At 41.7% G+C, this 21,241-nt stretch overlaps 1 protein-coding gene across 1 annotated transcript; it reads right to left on the minus strand.

Annotated features, from left to right (window-relative positions):
• Nucleotides 1-274: 274 nt before the first annotated feature.
• Nucleotides 275-17,853, minus strand: ANKRD22 (ankyrin repeat domain 22; the record flags this gene model as incomplete). The annotated part of the gene is made up of 6 exons (XM_055560679.1): nucleotides 275-352; nucleotides 615-713; nucleotides 3,513-3,590; nucleotides 9,097-9,204; nucleotides 11,209-11,400; nucleotides 17,845-17,853. Coding segments are annotated over 6 exons (564 nt in total), but the record flags the coding sequence as incomplete, so codon positions are not given.
• Between the last annotated feature and the right edge of the window lie 3,388 nt (nucleotides 17,854-21,241).

Raw genomic sequence — 21,241 nt, forward strand, 5'->3', positions numbered from 1 at the left:
TTCAGGAGAGATTGACTTTGAAATATCACCTTTTTTTTTACTGATATAGAGAGTCCAACATCTTTAGTGTCTCCCCGAGAAGGATTGTGACCACGATGAACTCCACTGAGCAAAAAACATTGGAAATACAAAGCTCTTCAAAAATGTTACCCATGGCAACCAACCTTATCCCCGTACCATGGGGGTCCCCAGAGTGAATGGTCTGCAGACCCATAGTCCAAGATTGAGACACAATCCAGGCCTTTTACTACTTCTTCATATGAGATCGCAAAGATTATGATGCTTTCCTTAGCATTAATTCAATCTGGGAAAATTTTAATCTCTGTGCAATATCCAGGGAAGTCTCACCATCCTGAGAAGAAAAAGAAACTGTAGTTATCGCCAAGAAAGTCAAATGTCAATGCAAAGGATCTAGTAAATAGTTTAATGTGATTGACTCACAGGCTTGGCAAGGGCTTTGAATGTCACTGGGTTCTAACTTTAATGGGATAACTTGATTCCTTAATAATTTGCTATTAACAACTTCAGGGGCAATTTATTTATGTCAACACAAGGCCAACGTTAGAAGGTGATGCTGCTGGAAGGACCTCAGACCGTGGTCCACAGATCCTTACCTTATTCTTTATCATGGGGTTTGCATGGGCTTCAAGGAGCAGAGGAATGAGCGTCTGGTTTTTCATTTCACAGGCATAGTGTAGTGCCGTGCAGCCATACTGAAACACAAAAGACCAACAATACAACGGATCCATCGGAACCCTTACACACTGTACATGTGGCTTCTTTAGCAAGTACTTTTCATATTTTGTCTTGTACAACTAAGCCAAACCAACAGTCTGCAAACCATCCATGTGCAATTACATTTCTTGTGCTCAAAAAGCCTGTTCTGCCTCAGTGTGTATATTATCAACATCCTGTAAGTCATCCATATCTTCCCTTCTTGTTTTCTGTTCCAGACTAAACAAATTCTGCTTATAAAAGGCTGATGCTGAACTATCCCAGGGTTTCTTTCTACAATTCTGGACAATCACCACCTTGATTATGTTACCATCTTTTCTTTTAAAGAGTTCCCAAGTTTTTACAAATATCATCCTTTATGGTTCATAATCAAAATCCCTCCAGTCTGAAGAAGGTTGCTGGTGCTCAGATGTTATAGCACACCTACAAGATCAGTACTGGTCCACATAGTCATTGCTCATCCTTGCTTTGTTGTAGCTTATATTATGTTATAAGCTTATATTACATTATTATATTATATTATAGCTTATATTATGCTATACAATAGCAGATCTACTGCTGCTGCTGCTGCGTGGGTCTAATTTAAAACACTGACAGTCAAAGGAAATTTATAGCTGAGATATTCGTGCCCCAAATTTTGTCTTTTAAAAAGCAGCCAAATAACTATGATTTTGAATAATAATATTCAAGAAGTGAAGAAATAGTATGCTTGATTGTCAAGACTAATAAAATTGACTCTGGATCTTATTCCCCAGAAATTCCTCTAAGATCATAGGAAATAATGCTGCAATCACTTATTTTTTATTAAATGATAACATGTTAAGTGAAGATCTGGATCTGAATTTTTCCATGTGAAATAAATAGGATCTAATTAGCTAAAAATGCAATATACTATATTACTTAGATTTGGAAAATGGACCTTAATATTCAGATGGTTTTTGAAAAATAGTGAGGAAAGAGTGTGTCTGCATGTATGTGCTTGTGTGTATGCAGAAATGTGATTTTTCTATCAGAGATGGAGAGAGACATAGATAGTGAGAAAAATGTCCTAGGGAAATTTCAGTCATAGGCAAAGTTTTAAACCTTTTTTAAGGGAAATTAAGTTTGTAATTATTATTATGAACACATTTTTAAAAATAGATACATTCTCTGTTGACTCATTTATATACATCCTTGGTGTAGCAAGTTGAAAATCATCAACTACTAAGTTAGACACCAAGAAGCTCTGGATGAAATGATCTTTCAAGACATTACACGTGTTTTACATATTTTTAGTTGTACAAATAACACTAAATAAGCAGAATCTTGAATTAGACAAGACATCAGAAGTCATCCAATACAGTCTTTAACCACAAATGGTTAGACAATACTTAAAGCAAACACTATTAAAAAAAGAAATACACCTTTTGAATTTAAATAAGAAGACCAAGCAATACCTGCAACAAATCTTTTAGGTTTTTTAAACATCTTACTTTATACATTTTAAAGTTATCTAAGAAAATGATGATGCACAGTCTATCCAAATTAATCCAAAAATTCTACCCTAAATAAAAGGGAAAACATTAATTTCACAAATGTATTCTCTTGGGCATTCTCCTCCTATCTCTCTCTCTCTCTCTCTCTCTCTCTCTCTCTCTGTCTCACACACACACACAGAGTGTGTTACCTCCATTTAAACAATACCAATATAACCAAAACTAAAATTACAATAATGCAAACATGGGTGGGGACATTTTCTCTATTACAGAAAAATGGTAATAAACACGCACACACAGCATAAAATGTATGATGTACACAGCATAAAATACACAGCATGGATGTACACAGCATGGATCATAAAGAAAACCTAAGAATATTGGTTTTCTTAGGATCAAATTTCAACTTGCATGCCCTTTCAATAAAGAACTGGGAATCAAAATTTCATTTTACTAATATAAGAAAAATTTCATGCCAGTAAACTTCTGATCCCTATATTATCATGTAAAGAGAAGATGAGTACACGGGTATGGAGCAAAAGGTGAAAACAAAATCTTATATTTAAACAGGAAGAAAGTAGCTTACACTGCTTCTGTTATCACTGTTTTTACTGTCATTTGGATTTCTCTTTGACCTCTGGCCTTATTTTTCCTTGGTTTGCAGTTGGGGACCTTCTCACTAGTGGGTTGGGGTTTTGGCTGCAACAGCTGTTAGGATTCATTGAGCACTTACTGTGTGCCAGTTACTCGGCTCAGTGCATCACATGATGAGCCTTGTAGGAACTAGTGATGCCCCCATCTTACAGATAAGGAAACCCAAGAGTCAAGTAAGTTTAAAACTTGCCACAACTCGCAAAGGTAAAAACTGGCAAGGTTTACGCACAGGCATTGAGATTCCAGCTTAACTACTGAGAATGCACTTTTGTAATCAGAGCCTCCATTTTTCTTACCTTCCCACTACTGGTGGAGCAGTTCTTCTAAAAATGTCCTATATTCAATAAAAGTATTAATCCCATGAGTTCAGTGGCAATCTCAAGGTTGCCTGACATAGTAAAAAGGAAGAAGAAAAAAGAGGGCAGGAGGGAGTGAGGCAAAGAAGGAGGGAGGGAAGAAGAAAGGCGAGAAAGGAGGAAGGAGCAACTAAATGTTCAAGTGTTTCACAAAATAAAAAACAAGCAACTTTATAGATGACAAGTATTGTTGTTTAGCTGCTAAGTCATGTCTGACTCTTTTGAGACAAGTATACTACCTATAAGTACCATTTTGAATGTTATTTCAAAGTGACTAAAAATGTAAGCTTACACAGTCTATTGCATTAACGTCAACACCAGCATTAAGCAGCATTCGTACAAGAGCCTCATTCTGCTTCGTCTTTGACACCTGTTACAACGGCAAGCACAAGAAGAACAAGAGCCGGTTATTTACAAACATTGTCTCCATCTTATATCTGGAATATTCCCATCAATAGGCTTTATTTTAATCCCAACAACCCCCTGCATCTATGCATTGTCGGGAGCCAGGAGCTCCACCTGTGGCAAAGGTCGTGAGGAAGGAGGCTCGACATACGCAAAGGCGGGATCGAGCCTCAGGAGTCCCCCTGGAAATTTTCGAGCATCTACCCCCAAAACCAGAGCCTGCCTACTTTACTACTTTGTGTTCTCACCTACACCTCTGACTTTACAGGGGGCTGTCCCCCACCACCTCTTTCGGAGAAGAAGTTAACTTAGAGCTCCAGTTAATAATAATTCCTGGGTGTGACAGGAGTGTTTTAACCTACAAACTCCTCTGAAGGTTCTCTAGCCTGCCTGACAGGCTTGTCCGGCCACATGTGATTGTTCACAGCCTCCCAACCGTGAGAGGCACGAGATGCTTTAAACCTTCTAAAAACAGGTTCTTTAGAGAAGTTAGAAAACTATTAACATAAATATAGTGGGCTGATTAGAAATTGTATTGGTGAAGGGTTTTTCATTTGTTGAGCCAATGTTTACTGCTAAGTCTCCACATCCCCTGTCCTTATACACATTAATGAATATATAGAAGAAATAAGTATTAACCTTTGATATTAATCACATTAGACCTTAGGCTAAGCAAATTCTTTCCTTAATTAAAACCCACTACACCTTCACCCTATAGGAATGTAACTTTATCTGGTACCTTCGGAAGGTGGCGTCTGTTTCAAGAATAATCACCCCCTGGAAAAATAAGTGTTCTGGTTGACTGACCGCTGTCACAAGGAGAGGGTCATAAATTGTCAGCAGGCCCCCTGGCCAGAAGATGATGTAACACCCCTAAGACCTCTGTATACATTTGTATGAAACACCTGACTTTAATAAAAATCAGGACTGCTGACCCCATGTGACTTTTGTATAACATCTCAGTGTATAAAAACAGACCCTGGAAAAATAAAAAATGGGATCAGTTCCTTGAAATACTGGTCTCCTCATGTCATTCTTTATCTCAAACTCTGGCTGAGTTTCCATCTGCAGTGCGGAGCCCGCCAAGCTTACTAATTTTGCCTGGGCTTCTAGATCCGACCGGGGAGGCCTCAGTGTCTCCTCTCCTTCGGGAGAACAGAATGAGGCCTGCGGCCTACGTAAGTGGTGCAAACTTCTTGTCTTGAAGTTTTATTGGTTTCCCGTGTAAACCAAGCTACTCAGCCTCTTTTCTCCACTGAATTTTCCTGCTGAGCTATCCTCGTTCTATTACTCTTTATATCTCTAATTAATATTTAATTAAAGCTATCATATCCTGATCGCCAAAGCCGTCTCCCCTTCAAACTCCCTGAATCAGCCGGGGCTGGACCTCGGCAATGCATCATTCTTAAATTCTCCCCACCTCCTCCCTGCCCTCCCATAACGACTAGGGAAAGCCGTGGTTGTCAGAGTGTAATCCTGGAGTAGCAGCATCAGCATCTGGGGACCTAGAAATGCAAAATCTAGGGCGCCATCCCATACCTGCCAAATGCTACTGAGGTTGGAGTCCAGTGACCTGTCTTTCCTTTCCTCACTCAAAGCCTTTCTATAACATCCCGTTGCTCTGGGGACAAAAGCAAAATCTTCAGCCTGTGGCAATCCCCATATATTCTGCCCTCCGCTTATGGCCTCAGCCATCTCAATCACACCCCCTGGCTCACCTTGCTCCAGCCACATTGGCCTCTGTTAGTCTTTCATCTGGAGAAGGCAATGGCACCCCACTCCAGTACTCTTGCCTGGAAAATCCCAAGGACAGAGAAGCCTGGTAGGCTGCGGTCCATGGGGTCGCTAAGAGTCAGACATGACTGGGCGACTTCACTTTCACTTTTCACTTTCATGCATTGGAGAAGGAAATGGCAACCCACTCCAGTGTTCTTGCCTGGAGAATCCCAGGGACGGGGGAGCCTGGTGGGCTGCCGTCTATGGAGTCACACAGAGTCGGACACGACTGCAGCGACTTAGCAGCAGCAGCAGCAGCAGCAGCAATCATTCATCCCCACAGGCTCCCCTGTGCCATAGAAGAGTTGCACTGAATGTTTCTTCTGCCTAGAAGCCTCCTCTCTTTCTTCTTTGCCTGGTAAATATCTCACCCTATGCCCCTCTTCCTCCATCAGGCTTTCTCTGACCTACTGTCCAGGCAACATCCCTCTCCATTGACCACCTCTGTGTACCAACTACCTCATGAGAATTTCATAAGTTTCTTCCACTGTTTGATTGAGTGACTCATTCTTCACTACCATCTAACTCTCATGAGGACAAGGACCAAACCTGTTTGGTGCATCATTGTATTCCTAATACCCAGCACAGTGTCTGGCACATAAAAGGTTTATAAGAAGTATGCAGTGAATGATTGAAAACATGAATGAAATTAACTAGGCTCCTCAGAAATCCACTTTTTCTGCCTAGTCCTCTGAGATTCTGATCACAGGACACTTTGAACATCCCCCACCATTCCACTGTGTAGGGAGCATGGCTGTCCCTATTCAAGTGGGTGTGTCCTGGAGTTAAGCCCCTTTATCATTTAGGAAGCTCCATCCAGCTGTCTTCTCTTTGCAGTTCCCTCCCACCTCAATATCTGCCTTTCTCCTCCTGTCCTCTGATGTAACACAGTCCTTTCTGATCCCTTCCCAGATTATTTCCTCTCATGTCATTTATTCCTTATGCATCACAAATTTACAACTTCAGTTCAGTTCAGTTGCTCAGTCATGTCCAACTCTTTGCGACCCCATGAATTGCAGCACGCCAGGCCTCCCTGTCCATCACCAACTCCCGGAGTTCACTCAAACTCATGTCCATCGAGTCAGTGATGCTATCCAGCCGTCTCATCCTCTGTCGTCCCCTTCTCCTCCTGCCCCCAATCCCTCCCAGCATCAGGGTCTTTTCCAATGAATCAACTCTTCGTATGAGGTAGCCAAAGTATTGGAGTTTCAGCTTCAGCATCAGTCCCTCCAGTGAACACCCAGGACTGATCTCCTTTAGGATGGACTGGTTGGATCTCCTTGCAGTCCAAGGGACTCTCAAGAGTCTTCTCCAACACCACAGTTCAAAACATCAATTCTTCAGTGCTCAGCTTTCTTCACAGTCCAACTCTCACATCCATACATGACTAATGGAAAAACCATAGCCTCGACTAGAAGGACCTTTGTTGGCAAAGTAATATCTCTGCTTTTCAATATGCATCAGAGGGCAGACATACTGAAACCATAATCACAGAAAACTAGCCAATCTGATCACATGGACCACAGCCTTGTCTAACTCAATGAAACTAGGCCATGCCATGTGGGCCACCCAAGACAGGAGAGTCATGGTGGAGAGGTCTGACAGAATGTGGTCCACTGGAGAAGGGAATGGCAAACCACTTCAGTTTTCTTGGCTTGAGAACCCCATGAACAGTATGAAAAGGCAAAATGATAGGATACTGAAAGGGGAACTCCCCGGGTCGGTAGGTGTCCAATATGCTACTGGAGATCAGTAGAGAAATAACTCCAGAAAGAATGAAGGGATGGAGCCAAAGCAAACACAATACCCAGTTGTGGATCGGACTGGTGATAGAAGCAAGGTCCGATGCTGTAAAGAGCAATATTGCATAGGAACCTGGAATGTCAGGTCCATGAATCAAGGCAAATTGGAAGTGGTCAAACAGGAGATGGCAAGAGTCAACATCAACATTCTAGGAATCAGCAAACTAAAATGGACTGGAATGGGTGAATTTAACTCAGATGACCATTATATCTACAACTTCAGTTCAGTTCAGTTCAGTTTAGTCTCTCAGTCGTGTCCGACTCTTTGTGACCCCATGAATCGCAGCACGCCAGGCCTCCCTGTCCATCACCAACTCCCGGAGTTCACTCAAATTCGTCCATTGAGTCGGTGATGCCCCAGCCATCTCATCCTCTGTCGTCCCCTTCTCCTCCTGCCCCCAATCCCTCCCAGCATCAGAGTCTTTTCCAATGAGTCAACTCTTCGCATGAGGTGGCCAAAGTCCTGGAGTTTCAGCTTCAGCATCATTCCTTCCAAAGAACACCCAGGACTGATCTCCTTTAGAATGGACTGGTTGGATCTCCTTGCAGTCCAAGGGACTCTCAAGAGTCTTCTCCAACACCACAGTTCAAAAGCATCAGTTCTTAGGCGCTCAGCTTTCTTCACTTCAGGCCCCATGAATTAATATAATACATGTACAATCAGAGTTGACTTATTCACTGTAATTCATCTTTTTTGCCCAGGCTCCAGCTTTAAACACTGTACTGTTTTAGAAAGCAAGTTTGTGTGTTAACAAATTCTGAAACAGCCTGACCAATCATAGTTGAGACTTTTTCTTCATAATCTCTAGAAAGGCTTGGAAGTGAAGGCAGATTCCGCCCCCCTCACACACACCAAAACTACAAACATTCAAATGCTGTGGGCTAAATATACATTTTTAAGAACTTTTTGAGAGCATAAACAGATTATATGTTTGTCAGTGAATTATAGTTTTCCCTCTCATAAATCCAAGCATCAGAATCAATGTTGCCATATTTAATTATAGTTCTTCAAAATTTATAACATTTAATTACTCAAGGAGATAATCACATTGCCTACTGGCAGAGTTTGTTCTGGAGCTTATGTTGACAAGAATAACTAACAGCCATAGTCTATTAGCGAGAAGGGAAGGGAGTTGGTCACTTAACTGAAATAAATTGCATATATGTTGAGTCATCTCTCAAACGTGGAGCTTGCCAAAAGAAGAACCAGATGGGAAAAACTGAAAGAGTCAGTGCAAACCTGTCACTCTATTTGGGAAAAAAAACTCAAGCTTCATTTTCTATTTATAATATGACTGTATTCATATACCAACTGCATCTTTCTTTATGTAAGCAGATTACTGCACTCCAAAGATTCCTGCAAGCATGAATAAATCTACCAAGGGGAAAGGTGGGCTTCAAATTCTCTGTAAAGATCTCTTATGTTTGTCAGCTTCTGATGCACATCTCCTGGGATCTGTTTTTTAATTCACACCAGGGTGGGTCCTAAAAGTCAGAAACTCAAAAAGACATGTACAGACTTACACTCTCCTTATAAAAAAAAAAAGAGAGAGAGAGAGAGAGAGAAAATAAACAGTAGGGAGGGGATTTTTTAATATTTAGAATTTTTGCTTTTCCTTCAGAAGATTCATAATCAAAATTAATTTATTTTTCCAAATAAACATTGCATAGATTATTTTATCATTGATTTTTTTTATCATTGATTGATTGACCTGGGTTCCTTTCTTCTTGCTTTACTTCAATCATAGTATTGCATATATGTTGGTAATGCCATTTATAGAATACAAACCAAGAGCTTATTTTTGTTACCATTTATTTACATCTCACCAGTGTAGCAAAAATGACTCATGCTGACGATCTCTTACTCACTTATCTCATGAGTATTGTACTCACCATGAGGAAATACCCAATAAGAAGGACAGGCATTAAGAGGATAATGAGTAGATAATCAAAGAAGGTAAATCTTTTCTTCACAGCATAATGCAAGCAGGTTCTCTGTTTCTAAAAAAATCCATAAAAGGACTCTTTATTAATAAAACACTTTTTCAAAAGTCAGATTTTTAAATTATAATATCAAAAAATTTAGTCTGTGATTTTTATTTTTGTGACACCCATGGCACCCTTTTCTGAAGAGTACATCTAATGAATAAACCCCGCTTTCCATTGACCAGAATATTGAACACAGTACAGTCTAAAGGAAAAGTTGGGCCACAGAAGAAGACAGTAAATAAAATGTACCTTTTACAAATTATCAAAAGATGGATTATCACACTCAGTTTAGGGGGAAAAATACATTGAGATATAAACAAAGGACTGAATTTAGTATGAAAATCTATAGTTAGTCCTTAATCTGGGCTTCCCTGGTGGCTCAGCAATAAAGAATTGAACTACAATGCGGGAGGTACAGGTTTGAGACTTGGGTCTGATCCCTGAGTCAGGAAGATTCCCTGGAGGAGGGCATGGCAACCCACTCTCGCATTCTTGTCTGGAGAATCCCCAAGGACAGAGAAGCCTGGCAGGCCACAGTCCATGGGATCACAAGAGTCAGACACGACTTAGCAACTAAGCTACCACCACCACCCCTCCTTAATCATCAATGGTGCACACCAGAGCTTTTTGTTTGTTTGTTTTTAAGGACTCTGGTTAGGAGTCCTTACTCTTAACTCACTCCTAGGTTAGGAGAACTTCCTGAAGGCAGTTCCTAGACCCAAGAAATGAGAAAGCACCAGTTCAAATTATTAATGTATAAGAATTAATAATAGGGGAAAATGTAACAGATTAAACCTTTAAAAAAACATTAAAAATATTTTTTAAATTGCAGACCAAATACCACTTCTCATAAAATCTCTACTTAAGTATCCACTGAAGTCCTTTCCATGATCTCCATGAGCAGGCTGGCTCAGGTTCTCTGCCAAAGAGAGCTAAGCTGCCTCCTCAGCCCGTCTTGGTGTTGACAAACATCTCGCTCTCTCAGCTTCCTAACCACCAAGTCTCCTGAGAGGGCATGAACCCAGACACATCTGTCTTGGCTGCCCGCTCTCACCACAAGGCCACCCACCTGGTTCCTCAGCTGGGTGCTGGGGCAATCATGTCACACTCCACTAAACTGCCTATCTGTTAGACTCAGCCCAGCCATGACTTGCTTTTAAACCCAACAACACAAAAAATAGGAAGCACAAACAAGAAAGTCCAGCAGTGATCCATTTTCTGATAATATATTATTACTCCAAATGCGGACTTTAAAGTGACTTGGAAGGGGCAGGTGGGGCCTTATGGGCTATTTTCTGCCATTGAATGTACTCGAGTTGGTACTGGGCATTCACAATTATTACAAAGCATGACTTTCAATATTTATTCAGTGTCCTTTAAATGTCAGCTTTACTGTGATGCCAGAATTGGACATTCCCATCGGGTTCTGAAAGGATGTTCACAGCATCTCCTGTCTGGTTTCAAGTAGCCTCATATTTATTCTTTGCAAATTTCTTACTGAAATTCTTTTATTCCATAAGCAAATTATAGAATCTTCTGGAGATCAGAACATTGACATAGTAGACAAAAGTCTAACTAATGAAATAGCAGCACCAGGTTAATACTTGTTTTCCAGGGACTCTTGCCAATTACTTTTGTAATAGTGAGGAAGATGAGCAGGGAAAGAAGAAGGGCAAAGAGAAGCCTAGGGAGGAGGAGAAGGAGGAAAAGAAAGGAAGACACTCTTTGCAGACAAATGAGTGAACCCTTCCTGTTTTGTTTTGTTTTTTCATAAATGCAAGGACATAATTGCTATAAAACCAACAAAATACGCCTGCTCATGGAACTATACCTACCCATGGAATTATGCTTTATTTTGCTTTTTAGCCTGATAACGTGGCCTCAGTAAGTGTCAGTCTCTCTAAAGTAAGGCCAAAAAATTTTTTGTTGATATTAAGAACTGCGAACAACAAGCAAATGACGCCCACTGCTTCCACTAGGCCAAGGGGAAAGGCATTACCGTGGTCACGGCCTCACCTGGTTTTTGAGATTCACATCAGCATTCCTTCTCAGAAGGAAGGAAATGATTCTCATGTGCCCCCGCCTACAAGCACAGATCAAGGGGGTGTCTCCATTAAAGCCGTCTTGGATGTTGATATAGCTGCGGTCTTCCCTCACCCACTGCCACACTTGACCCAGGTCATTCTGATAGGCTGCCTGGCAGATGGGCTGAGGAGAGGAAAACAAAAGCAGGTTTTGAAATACAGGAATAATTAAACTACAGCCAAAAAAAAAAAAAAAAAAATCACCTGATACCTTGAAATTCAGTGTTTTAGAACAGTTGTCCTCTGCTTTGTAGATGAGATCTTGGGTCTCCACTATGCCTAGTCTTACTTAAGTCTAGGACAAGTGTAAGTACACAAGGAACCTGTTATGATTTCCTAAATTGCTTGGCACGCAGGCATGTTCATCCAAGACCAGTAAGTGAAAGAATGGCTACGATATTACCAACTCAGTAAGGAAATCATGTGTTGGGTTCATGGATTAATGTCTGTCAGGAAAGCAGGATTTTACTTAAAATGAAATCAGCCTATGGGAGGAGTTCAGGGCAGCACCAAATAACAAGTTAAAGACATATGACCACCTGCTCCCTTCCAGCACACCCCACCAAGGAGCTCTGCACGGTGGGAAAGACCTATTTCATACAAATAATGAATTATGTAATTAGATGCTTTTTATTTTATAAAGCATTATAAGGAACTTTGCAAAACACAGTGGGAGGTTCTGAGCCTACCTGCTGCTGCTGCTGCTAAGTCACTTCAGTCGTGTCCGACTCTGTGCGACCCCATAGACGGCAGCCTGCTAGGCTCCCCCCGTCCCTGGGATTCTCCGGGCAAGAACACTGGAGTGGGTTGCCATTTCCTTCTCTAAAGCATGAAAGTGAAAAGTGAAAGTGAAGTCGCTCAGTCATGTCTGACTCGTAGCGACCCCATGGACTGCAGGCTACCAGGCTCCTCCGTCCATAGGATTTTCCAGGCAAGAGTACTGGAGTGGGGTGCCAATCTTGCCTAATTTTCCCTCTTTGCTCTCCCTCTGCACTTCTCTCTTTTTTTCAATTTGTTGTTGTTTAGTCGCTAAGTCATGTCAGACTCTTTTGCAACCCCATGGACTGTAACCTGCCAAGCTCTTCTGTCCATGAGATTTCCCAGCCAAGAATACTGGGGTGGATTGCTATTTCCTTCACCAGAGGGTCTTCCCAGGGATTGAACCCACATCTACACTGGCAGATGGATTCTTTATCACTGGGTCACCGGGGAAGCCCATGTTTAATTTCCCCATCAGGGCCTCTGCCCTTACTACCCCCTCTACAAAATAAACAAGCTAAACAAAACACTTTTCACCTCTCCTCACCTGGCTAACTTCTAGCTTATCCTTCATGTCATAAATTATTTTCATATTATCTAAGTCTTTCCTGACTGCAGCATTCCTTTACAGCAACTGGCATAATTATACCTCTTTTCTTATTTATAATTGTGTGTTTCACACCAGTGTGAATCAGGAGGTGCTGAGGCCACGGTGACTGAGGGGAAGCACTGAAGCTCAGGCTAGAAATTCCACTTGAATAGAGACTACTTAATTCCATTCACCACCACAGCCCCAGAAAAGATTGCTGAATTTGATCATTAATGACCATTCAGAGATCAGTTTCATGCAGTGTTGGGCAGCACTGAGAACAGAGTAGAAAAACATTAAATATTTTCAGATTGATTTTAATTAGATAGTATTAAAAAACACTAAAAATACCTAGCATATGAATCATACTTAGTTGATGGAAGTTATTATTATCGCTTATGGGTTTCCCGGGTGACATTAGTGGTAAAGAACCCGCGTGTCAATGCAGGAGACATAAGAGACACAGGTTCGATCCCTGGGTCAAGAAGATCCCCTGGAGGAGGAAATGGCAACCCACTCCAGTATTCTTACCTGGAGAATCCCATAGACAGAGGAGCCTGGTGGACTGCAGTCCATGGAGTTGCGGAGAGCTGGACATAATTTAGTGACTAAAACAAGTATTAATTAAATTAATCAATAGTATCTGCCAAGAGGTAAAGAAATAGTGGACAGAGAGGTTGCAAGAGAAGCCAGAAAAAGATATGGCCCAAATGCAAATGAGACAAAGCTTTTTTTAATTATAATTTAAATTGTTATGAATGTTCAAACTACCGCACAATTGCACTCATCTCACACGCTAGTAAAGTAATGCTCAAATTTTTCTGCAAGCCAGGCTTCAGCAATATGTGAACCATGAACTTCCAGATGTCCAAGCTGGTTTTAGAAAAGGCAGAGAAACCAGAGATCAAATTGCCAACATCCGCTGGATCATTGAAAAAGCAAGAGAATTCCAGAAAAACATCTATTTCTGCTTTATTGACTATGCCAAAGCCTTTGACTGTGTGGATCATAATAAACTGTGGAAAATTCTGAAAGAGATTGGAACACCAGACCACCTGACCTGCCTCTTGAGAAACGTGTATGCAGGTCAGGAAGCAACAGTTAGAATGGGACATGGAACAACAAACTGGTTCCAAATAGGAAAAGGAGTACGTCAAGGCTGTTATATTGTCACCCTGCTTATTTAACTTCTATGCAGAGTACATCAGGAGAAACGCTGGCCTGGAAGAAGCACAAGCTGGAATCAAGATTGCTGGGAGAAATATCAATAACCTCAGATATGCAGATGACACCACCCTTATGGCAGAAAGTGAAGAGGAATTAAAAAGCCTCTTGATGAAAGTGACAGAGGAGAGTGAAAAAGTTGGCTTAAAGGTCAACATTCAGAAAACTAAGATCATGACACCTGGTCCCATCACTTCATGGGAAATAGATGGGGAAACAGTGGAAACAGTGTCAGACTTTATTTTGGGGGGCTCCAAAGTCACTGCAGATGGTGATTGCAGCCATGAAATTAAAGGATGCTTACTCCTTGGAAGGAAAGTTATGACCAACCTAGATAGCATATTCAAAAGCAGAGACATTACTTTGCCAACAAAGGTCCGTCTAGTCAAGGCTATGGTTTTTCCTGTGGTCATGTATGGATGGATGTGAGAGTTGGACTGTGAAGAAAGTTGAGCACCAAAGAATTCATGCTTTTGAACTGTGGTGTTGGAGAAGACTCTTGAGAGTCCCTTGGACTGCAAGGAGATCCAACCACTCCATTCCGAAGGAGATTAGTCCTCAGTGTTCTTTGGAAGGAATGATGCTAAAGCTGAAACTCCAGGACTTTGGCCACCTCATGTGAAGAGTTGACTCATTGGAAAAGACTCTGATGCTGGGAGAGATTGGGGGCAGGAGGAGAAGGGGACGACAGAGGATGAGATGGCTGGATGGCATCACCGACTCGATGGACGTGAGTTTGAGTGAACTCCGGGAGTTGGTGGTGGACAGGGAGGCCTGGCGTGCTGCGATTCACGGGGTCGCAAAGAGTCGGACACAACTGAGCGACTGAACTGAACTGAACTGACCATCAAGAGCCTGCCCGCAATGCAGGAGGCGTGAGTTCCATCCCTGGGTCCGGAAGATCCCCTGGAGAAGGAAATGGCAACACAATCCTGTATTCTTGGCTGGAAAATCCCACGGACGGAGGAGCCTGGCGGCTACATACAGTCAATAGGATCTCAAAGAGTCGAACACGACTGAGCGACTACCCTTGCGCTCTATGATTTGGTGGGTGACTTGTACAAGCAGATGAGAAAATTCCATGCTGTTATACATCTATCTCCACTAGGAGGCAGCTCGGAGTCATAAAAGCACTGACAACAGACATCAGTCTGTAATCAGAAGGAAAAAACAGTCTGTCATATTAGCTAGATTAAGCTGTTTGGAAAAACCGATTTCATTTTTTAAAAATTTAACCATAGACCTGTGAAACTTTGCCTCTGATCACTACTACTCACGGACTAGCGTTTGGGAAATGATGGTCTCCAAAACTTAAAAACAGGTGGCTCTAGAGTTAATTTTTCTGTTAAAAAGTAAAGCGTCTTCCTGGCTTGGTTAGACATCCTATACGAATTGTTAATTTTTCTTTTTCTAAAATTCTTGTTGACAATATTTAAAAAGGTGGAGTCTTTCATGTAGTAATCTGGCTTTCCAGATCAAATATTTTAAGAGCCCACAATTCACACAGGACACCACACAAAGCTCCCTCTGCTTGGGCTGCTCAAAATTTCATTGAGAGTTAAATATGAGGAGGAAAGGAAAAGTGGACAGTTTTCCTGCAGGAGTTGCCTTGGCGTGTTTTCTCAATCCCATTTGAGCAACATTAATTACAATATTAACCTGACCTTATTTTTCCATCATTCCTAGGCTTCTTATATCCTAGATACACAGTTTCTGTATTTAGCAATATATGCTAAAAAAAGAGAAAAGTTTAAAAGTTTCAAGAAGGAAGATAGAATTAAGAAAGTCAAGTGCAAGAAAAGATTGTTGGATCTGATCATTAATAACCATTCAGAGATCAATTTCATACAGGCTTGGACTTCCTTGGTGGTTCAGACGGTAAAACGTCTGTCTACAATGCAGGAGACCTGGGTTCAATCCCTGGGTCGGGAAGATCCCCTGGAGAAGGAAATGGCAGACCATTCCAGTACTATTGCCTGGAAAATCTCAGGGACAGAGGAGCCTGGTAGGCTATAGTCCATGGGGTCGCAAAGAGTCGGACACGACTGAGTCATACACCAGACTTGCCACAAATTCCTCTCTGACCACACTCTGCGGAATTTCCTAGAAAAGAATACTGGAGTGGGTTGTAAGTTTGGTAGTGAAAGCTAAGCCGGAGCCAGTGGGTACCCAGAGGGGAGCAGCAGGGTCCAGCCAAAGTTCTACCCCTCTTACAGACAGGATGGTGGTTTCAAGTGGTTATAAATACAGGCACTGGAAACAGAGTTTCTAGGTTCTGATATCAGCTCTGCCATTTAACAACTGTGCTGTTTGGACAACTTAAGCAATTTGTGTTCAGTTTGTTTCTTCATTTAATAATCACATCTTCTTTATTAGGTTACAAAAAGGGTTAAGTGTGACTGTATAGATAAAGCACATAGCTCAGATCTGACTCATAATAAACCCTCAATTAATATAAACTATGCCCTTATAATTATTTTTTAAAAACATAGGAGCCAGTGAAGATGAGCAGAGATGGTTATCAGATAAATAATTACTGAAAGAGTAATGATGAGATAGAAAACAGAAGTCAAAGCATTAACCTTACCAAAGAGAATGACAATTTGGTGCTAAGGAAATTTGAACAGAACTTTATATTAGCTGAATTTTTTGCCAGAAAATCTGAGGTTTGACCTTCATGCTTTATGCTAACATGTTTTTATCATAAATAAATATAGACACATATTACTCAATAAATAGCAATTATATTTAAATAGATGAATGGGTTAATGATGTAGGGGAGCAAAATTTGATACCCCAAAATGTGTCTCTTTGGCATGAGGATTAATTTAGGCTGGTTATTTTTAAGAAACTGAAGACTCAGAAAGTCTTTCTTTTTACCTCCCACTTAGCTACCTGAAGAATTTAGATAAAAGGGCCTATTATGATTCTTTGCCATGTGTATGAAAGTCACTCAGCTCTATCTGACTCTTTGCAACACAATAGACTGTACAGACCACAGAATTCTCCAGGCCAGAATACTGTGGGTAGCCTTTCCCTTCTCCAGGGAATCTTCCCAACCCAGAGATTGAACCCAGATCTCCTGCATTGCAGGCAGATTCTTTACCAGCTGAGCCACAAGGAAAGCCCAAGAATACTGGAGTGGGTAGCCTGTCCCTTCTCCAGGGCATCTTCCCAACCCAGGAATCAAACCGGGGTCTCCTGCATGATAGGTGGACTCTTTATCAACTGATGTTAGGCATTTCTGCAAAGAATACATATAGATGGTCAGTAGGAACAAGAAAAGATGCTCAACATAACTAATTATTGTGCATGCTAAGTTACTTCAGTCGTGTCCACCTCTTTGCGACCTGCTGTCCATGGGATTTTCTAGGCAAGAATACTGGAGTGGGTTGCCATTCCCTACTCCAGGGGATCTTCCTGATCCAGGGATCGAACCCAAGTCTCCTGTGTCTCCTGAATTGCAAGTGGATTCTTTACTGCTGGGAAGCCCCATCGCTAATTATTGGAGGAGGGGTAAACTGGGGAATTGAAATTGACATATACACACTACTATATATAAAATAGATAACTAGAAAGGGCCCATTGTATAGCACAAGGAGCTCTACTCAGTGCCCGGTAATGACCTATATAGAAATAGAATCTAATGCCATTTGCAGCAATATGAATGCAACTAGAGATCATTGTACTAAGTGAAGTAAGTCAGAAAGAGAAAGACAAATACCATGTGATACCACTTACCTGTGGAATCTAAAATATGGCACAAATGAACCTATCTATGAAATAGCGACAGACTCATACACTATTGGTTGAGATCAGACTTGTGGTTGCCAAGGGGCTGAGGAGAGGGAGAGGGATAGACTGGGAGTTTGGGGTTGGTAGATGTAAACTATTACATTTAGAATGGATAAACAACTATATCCAGTCTCCTGGGATAAACCGTAATAAACAAAATATTTAAAAATAAGAATGTATGTATATGTAAAACTGAATCACTTTGCTATATAGCAGAGATTGGCACAACATTGTAAATCAACTATAATTTAAAAAAAAAAAAAAAAAAAGGCCCGTTCCAGAATAGAGCTATCACCAGAGATCTCTGCAAGGAATATGGGGAAAACTCAGCAAAGCCTGAAGACCAGAGTCCACTTTGTGTCCCACTGTTTCTGCAGGCCCAGCAAACATCCATCTACTAAATGTTTGCTTTTCCATCTTTTTAAAGAAAGGGTTTATTTTTGGTTTTTTGGCTGCCCCGGGTCTTGGTTGTGGCATGCGGATCTAGTTCCCCGACCAGGGATCAAATCTGAGCCCCCTGCATTGGGAGCATGGAGTTTTAGCCACTTGCCCGCCAGGGAAGTTCTCTGCTTTTTCATCTTTACATGAATTGCCTTCCTCCCCTTTGAAGTCTCAAATCACTACCCCGACATCCTCTTCATATTTAGCTGAAGATGGTATTTAACGTGAGGGTTTCAGCCATTTTGGCGAGCTACTCAGTCTTCCTGGGTCTCTCCCATGTAAACATGTTATCAAACTTTTGATTGATTTTCTCCTGTGTATCTTCCTCATGCCCATCTAATTCACAGATCAGCCAGAAGAAGAGGAAGTGTACGTGTCTGGCCTTAAAAATAGTCAAGAGCTGGGTGCTAGAAGCCCACCTCTGTCCACTTTGTATCTCACCTTTTCAGGTTTCCCTGGTGGGTTAGAGGGTAAAGAATCCACCTGCCAAAACAGGAGACCCAGATTCAATCCCTGGGTTGGGAAGATCCCTTGGAGAGGGGAATGGCAAACCCATTCCAGTATTCTTGGCCTGGAGAATTCCATGGACAGAGGAGTCTGGTGGGTTACAGTCCACGGGTTTACATTTTTAGTAACGTGGAAGAATCTGAGCTGCCTGCAGCATTATAGATTCTGTAAAAGCAAAGTTTCTCCCACCACTCCCATTCTCAGTATTGCTTCCCTTTAAGTGTAGAGGATCTTCCTTAACTGTCAGTCTAAAGAAAGATGATGTGGAACTCTGCCTTGATAAGTTGCTTATTAACCATCTTCATGCTGAAGATCCACTCATTTAAAATGTTCCCTGGGACTTCCCTGGTGGTCCAGCAGTTAAGACTCTGTGCTCCCAATGCAGGGCACACAGGTTTGATCCCTGGCTGGGGAACTAAGATCCTGCATGCTGCACGGCATGGCAAAAAAGGTGTGTGGGGGAATTAAAATGTTCCCTAACAACTTCTGAGAAGGATGAGTGGCTTTTGATGCAACATGGTTCATGTAAAGAGCCTTGTATATTAACAAAATGTCTTCCCAGAAAAGTTGAGAAAGCATTTTCTTCCTCTTCAGTTCAGGAAATCTTAGGGAACAATCATGAAGGTTTAATTTTATTTGTACAATAAATCTCAAGCCTTTCTTTCTGATGACTTCTTTCTTTACATACTGTGACTTAAATTTCCTAATAAATTCTTTCTTTGAGACAAATTTTTAAAAAAGGCACAAGGTGTATTTGTTGTTGTTGTTGTTTTGTTTGTTTGTTTTTTGTATTTAAGTCCACTATCCTTTATGTTACGTGAAGGATAGACTCAGCCATGGTTGGGTTATAAGGAGTAGTAGCAGTGAAGGGGAAATCAAGGCAAGGCACACATTTGTCTATTTTCTGTTCTTTCTCCAACAAAGATCCTCTTGAGAACGTGATGTTGTCTTCACTGCCAGAAAGTTAAAGAAGCATCATTATGACACTTGAGACTGAGAAGCCCTGCAGTCTGTGATGAGGACCAGAAGGCAAAGGCTTGTTTGAGGAGAAGGGGCAGAGGAAGCATGGGTTCTAACTGCTAGATTTAGCACCTCAGAAGCCCTGTATCTCCCCACCAGCTCAGCGCACCAAAGAAGTAAGTATAGAGCTTTGAGGAGGAAGTAGTGTTGAGGCAGGAGATAGATGGGCCCCAACCTGAACAGCTGGAGTTTCTTCCCTGTGGACAGATACTCCAAAATAGCTGGAGGAAGAGAGGAGCTGAGCCCTACCCAGGTAAGAGATAAAAGATCACATATTCCTCATTCTCGAAGGCAAGGAGACCTTCCAGATGACACCTGTGCAGAAAGACTCCTTGAAGGTCAGAAGGGGAGGCAGCATCACCTCATAGTAAATGATGTCAACTTCCCATAGGCCTCTTTGCTAGAATCCATCTTGGCTGAGAGACGCATATGCACACTTAGGAGGCTCCTGGGATGCACCAAATATATCAGAACCCAGCAGAGCAAGGTGAATGGCCAAAGGAAACCCAGAGGAAATGTCCCCTAAAAGTAATTCAAACCACCCCGAGGACAGTAAGCTCTCTCTCTGAGCCTGCCTGTGTGTCTTTCCATACGGACTCTTTTTCCTCCTAATAAACACTTTACTTGCTTCACAACTTTCCATCTCTACGTGGAAATTCATTTCCACACAGCTGTGGGGCCAGGGCCTTGTCATTGATCCCTGGTCCCTGGTAGTCTGGTGGCCAGGATTTGACACTCTCACTGCCGTGGCCCGACATCAGTCTCTGCCAGGAGCTAAAACTCTGCTTCAAGCTGCTACAGGTCGAGACCACCAGAGACCAATGTCACACTTCCTGCTTCCTGTACCTGGGACTTTCTGCCAAACAATGACTGCCCAAGGGTGGGGAGGACCATGTTAAACTGACATTATTTAGAATCACTGGAGCAGTGATGACAAAAAGCAAATCAATCCTGAGTCAGATTCATTAATCTCTAAATTCCAGGCTTCCCTGATGGCACAGTGGTGAAGAATCTGCCTGCCAAGGCAGGAGATACAAGAGATGTGGGTTCAGTCCCCAGGTCAGAAAGATCCCCTGGAAAAGAAAATGGCAACCCACTCCAGTATTCTTGCCTGGAAACTCCTATGGATAGAGAAGTCTGATGGGCTACAGTCCATAGGGTCACAAAGGGTCAGACACAACTTGAGCACAAGAAAGCAAAAATTCTGAATAGACAATAAAACTTCTTATTGCCTGCACTTAGATGAACTGCTCTCACCAGCATGCCTTGCATATGCTGCTCAGTTATTCCAATTGGCCCAACTTCCCATGCTTCAGATTCTCCACACATGCATCTTCTGTCCAGGACCCTATCCCCAAGATTAGATTCTAAGACTGATTCATTTTCCCCAGAGTTTAGCTCGAATGTCACTATCTCAGAGAAGCCTTTCAGGTCAAATCTAATTCCATATATACACCCCTCTTAGATACTCTTTCTTTATCTTGTTGCTTCCTTGCTTCCTCTTTTCACTACATATAATTCTTTTTTTTTCTGTTTGTATATTCATTTCACACTGGTAGCTCCAAGAGGTCCAGATCCACTTTTATTTTTTTTATCACTATATGCCAGGAACTAGCACGTGCCTGGAATG

The sequence above is a fragment of the Bubalus kerabau genome, chromosome 22 (genome assembly GCF_029407905.1).
Source record: "Bubalus kerabau isolate K-KA32 ecotype Philippines breed swamp buffalo chromosome 22, PCC_UOA_SB_1v2, whole genome shotgun sequence".
Lineage (NCBI taxonomy): Eukaryota > Metazoa > Chordata > Mammalia > Artiodactyla > Bovidae > Bubalus > Bubalus kerabau.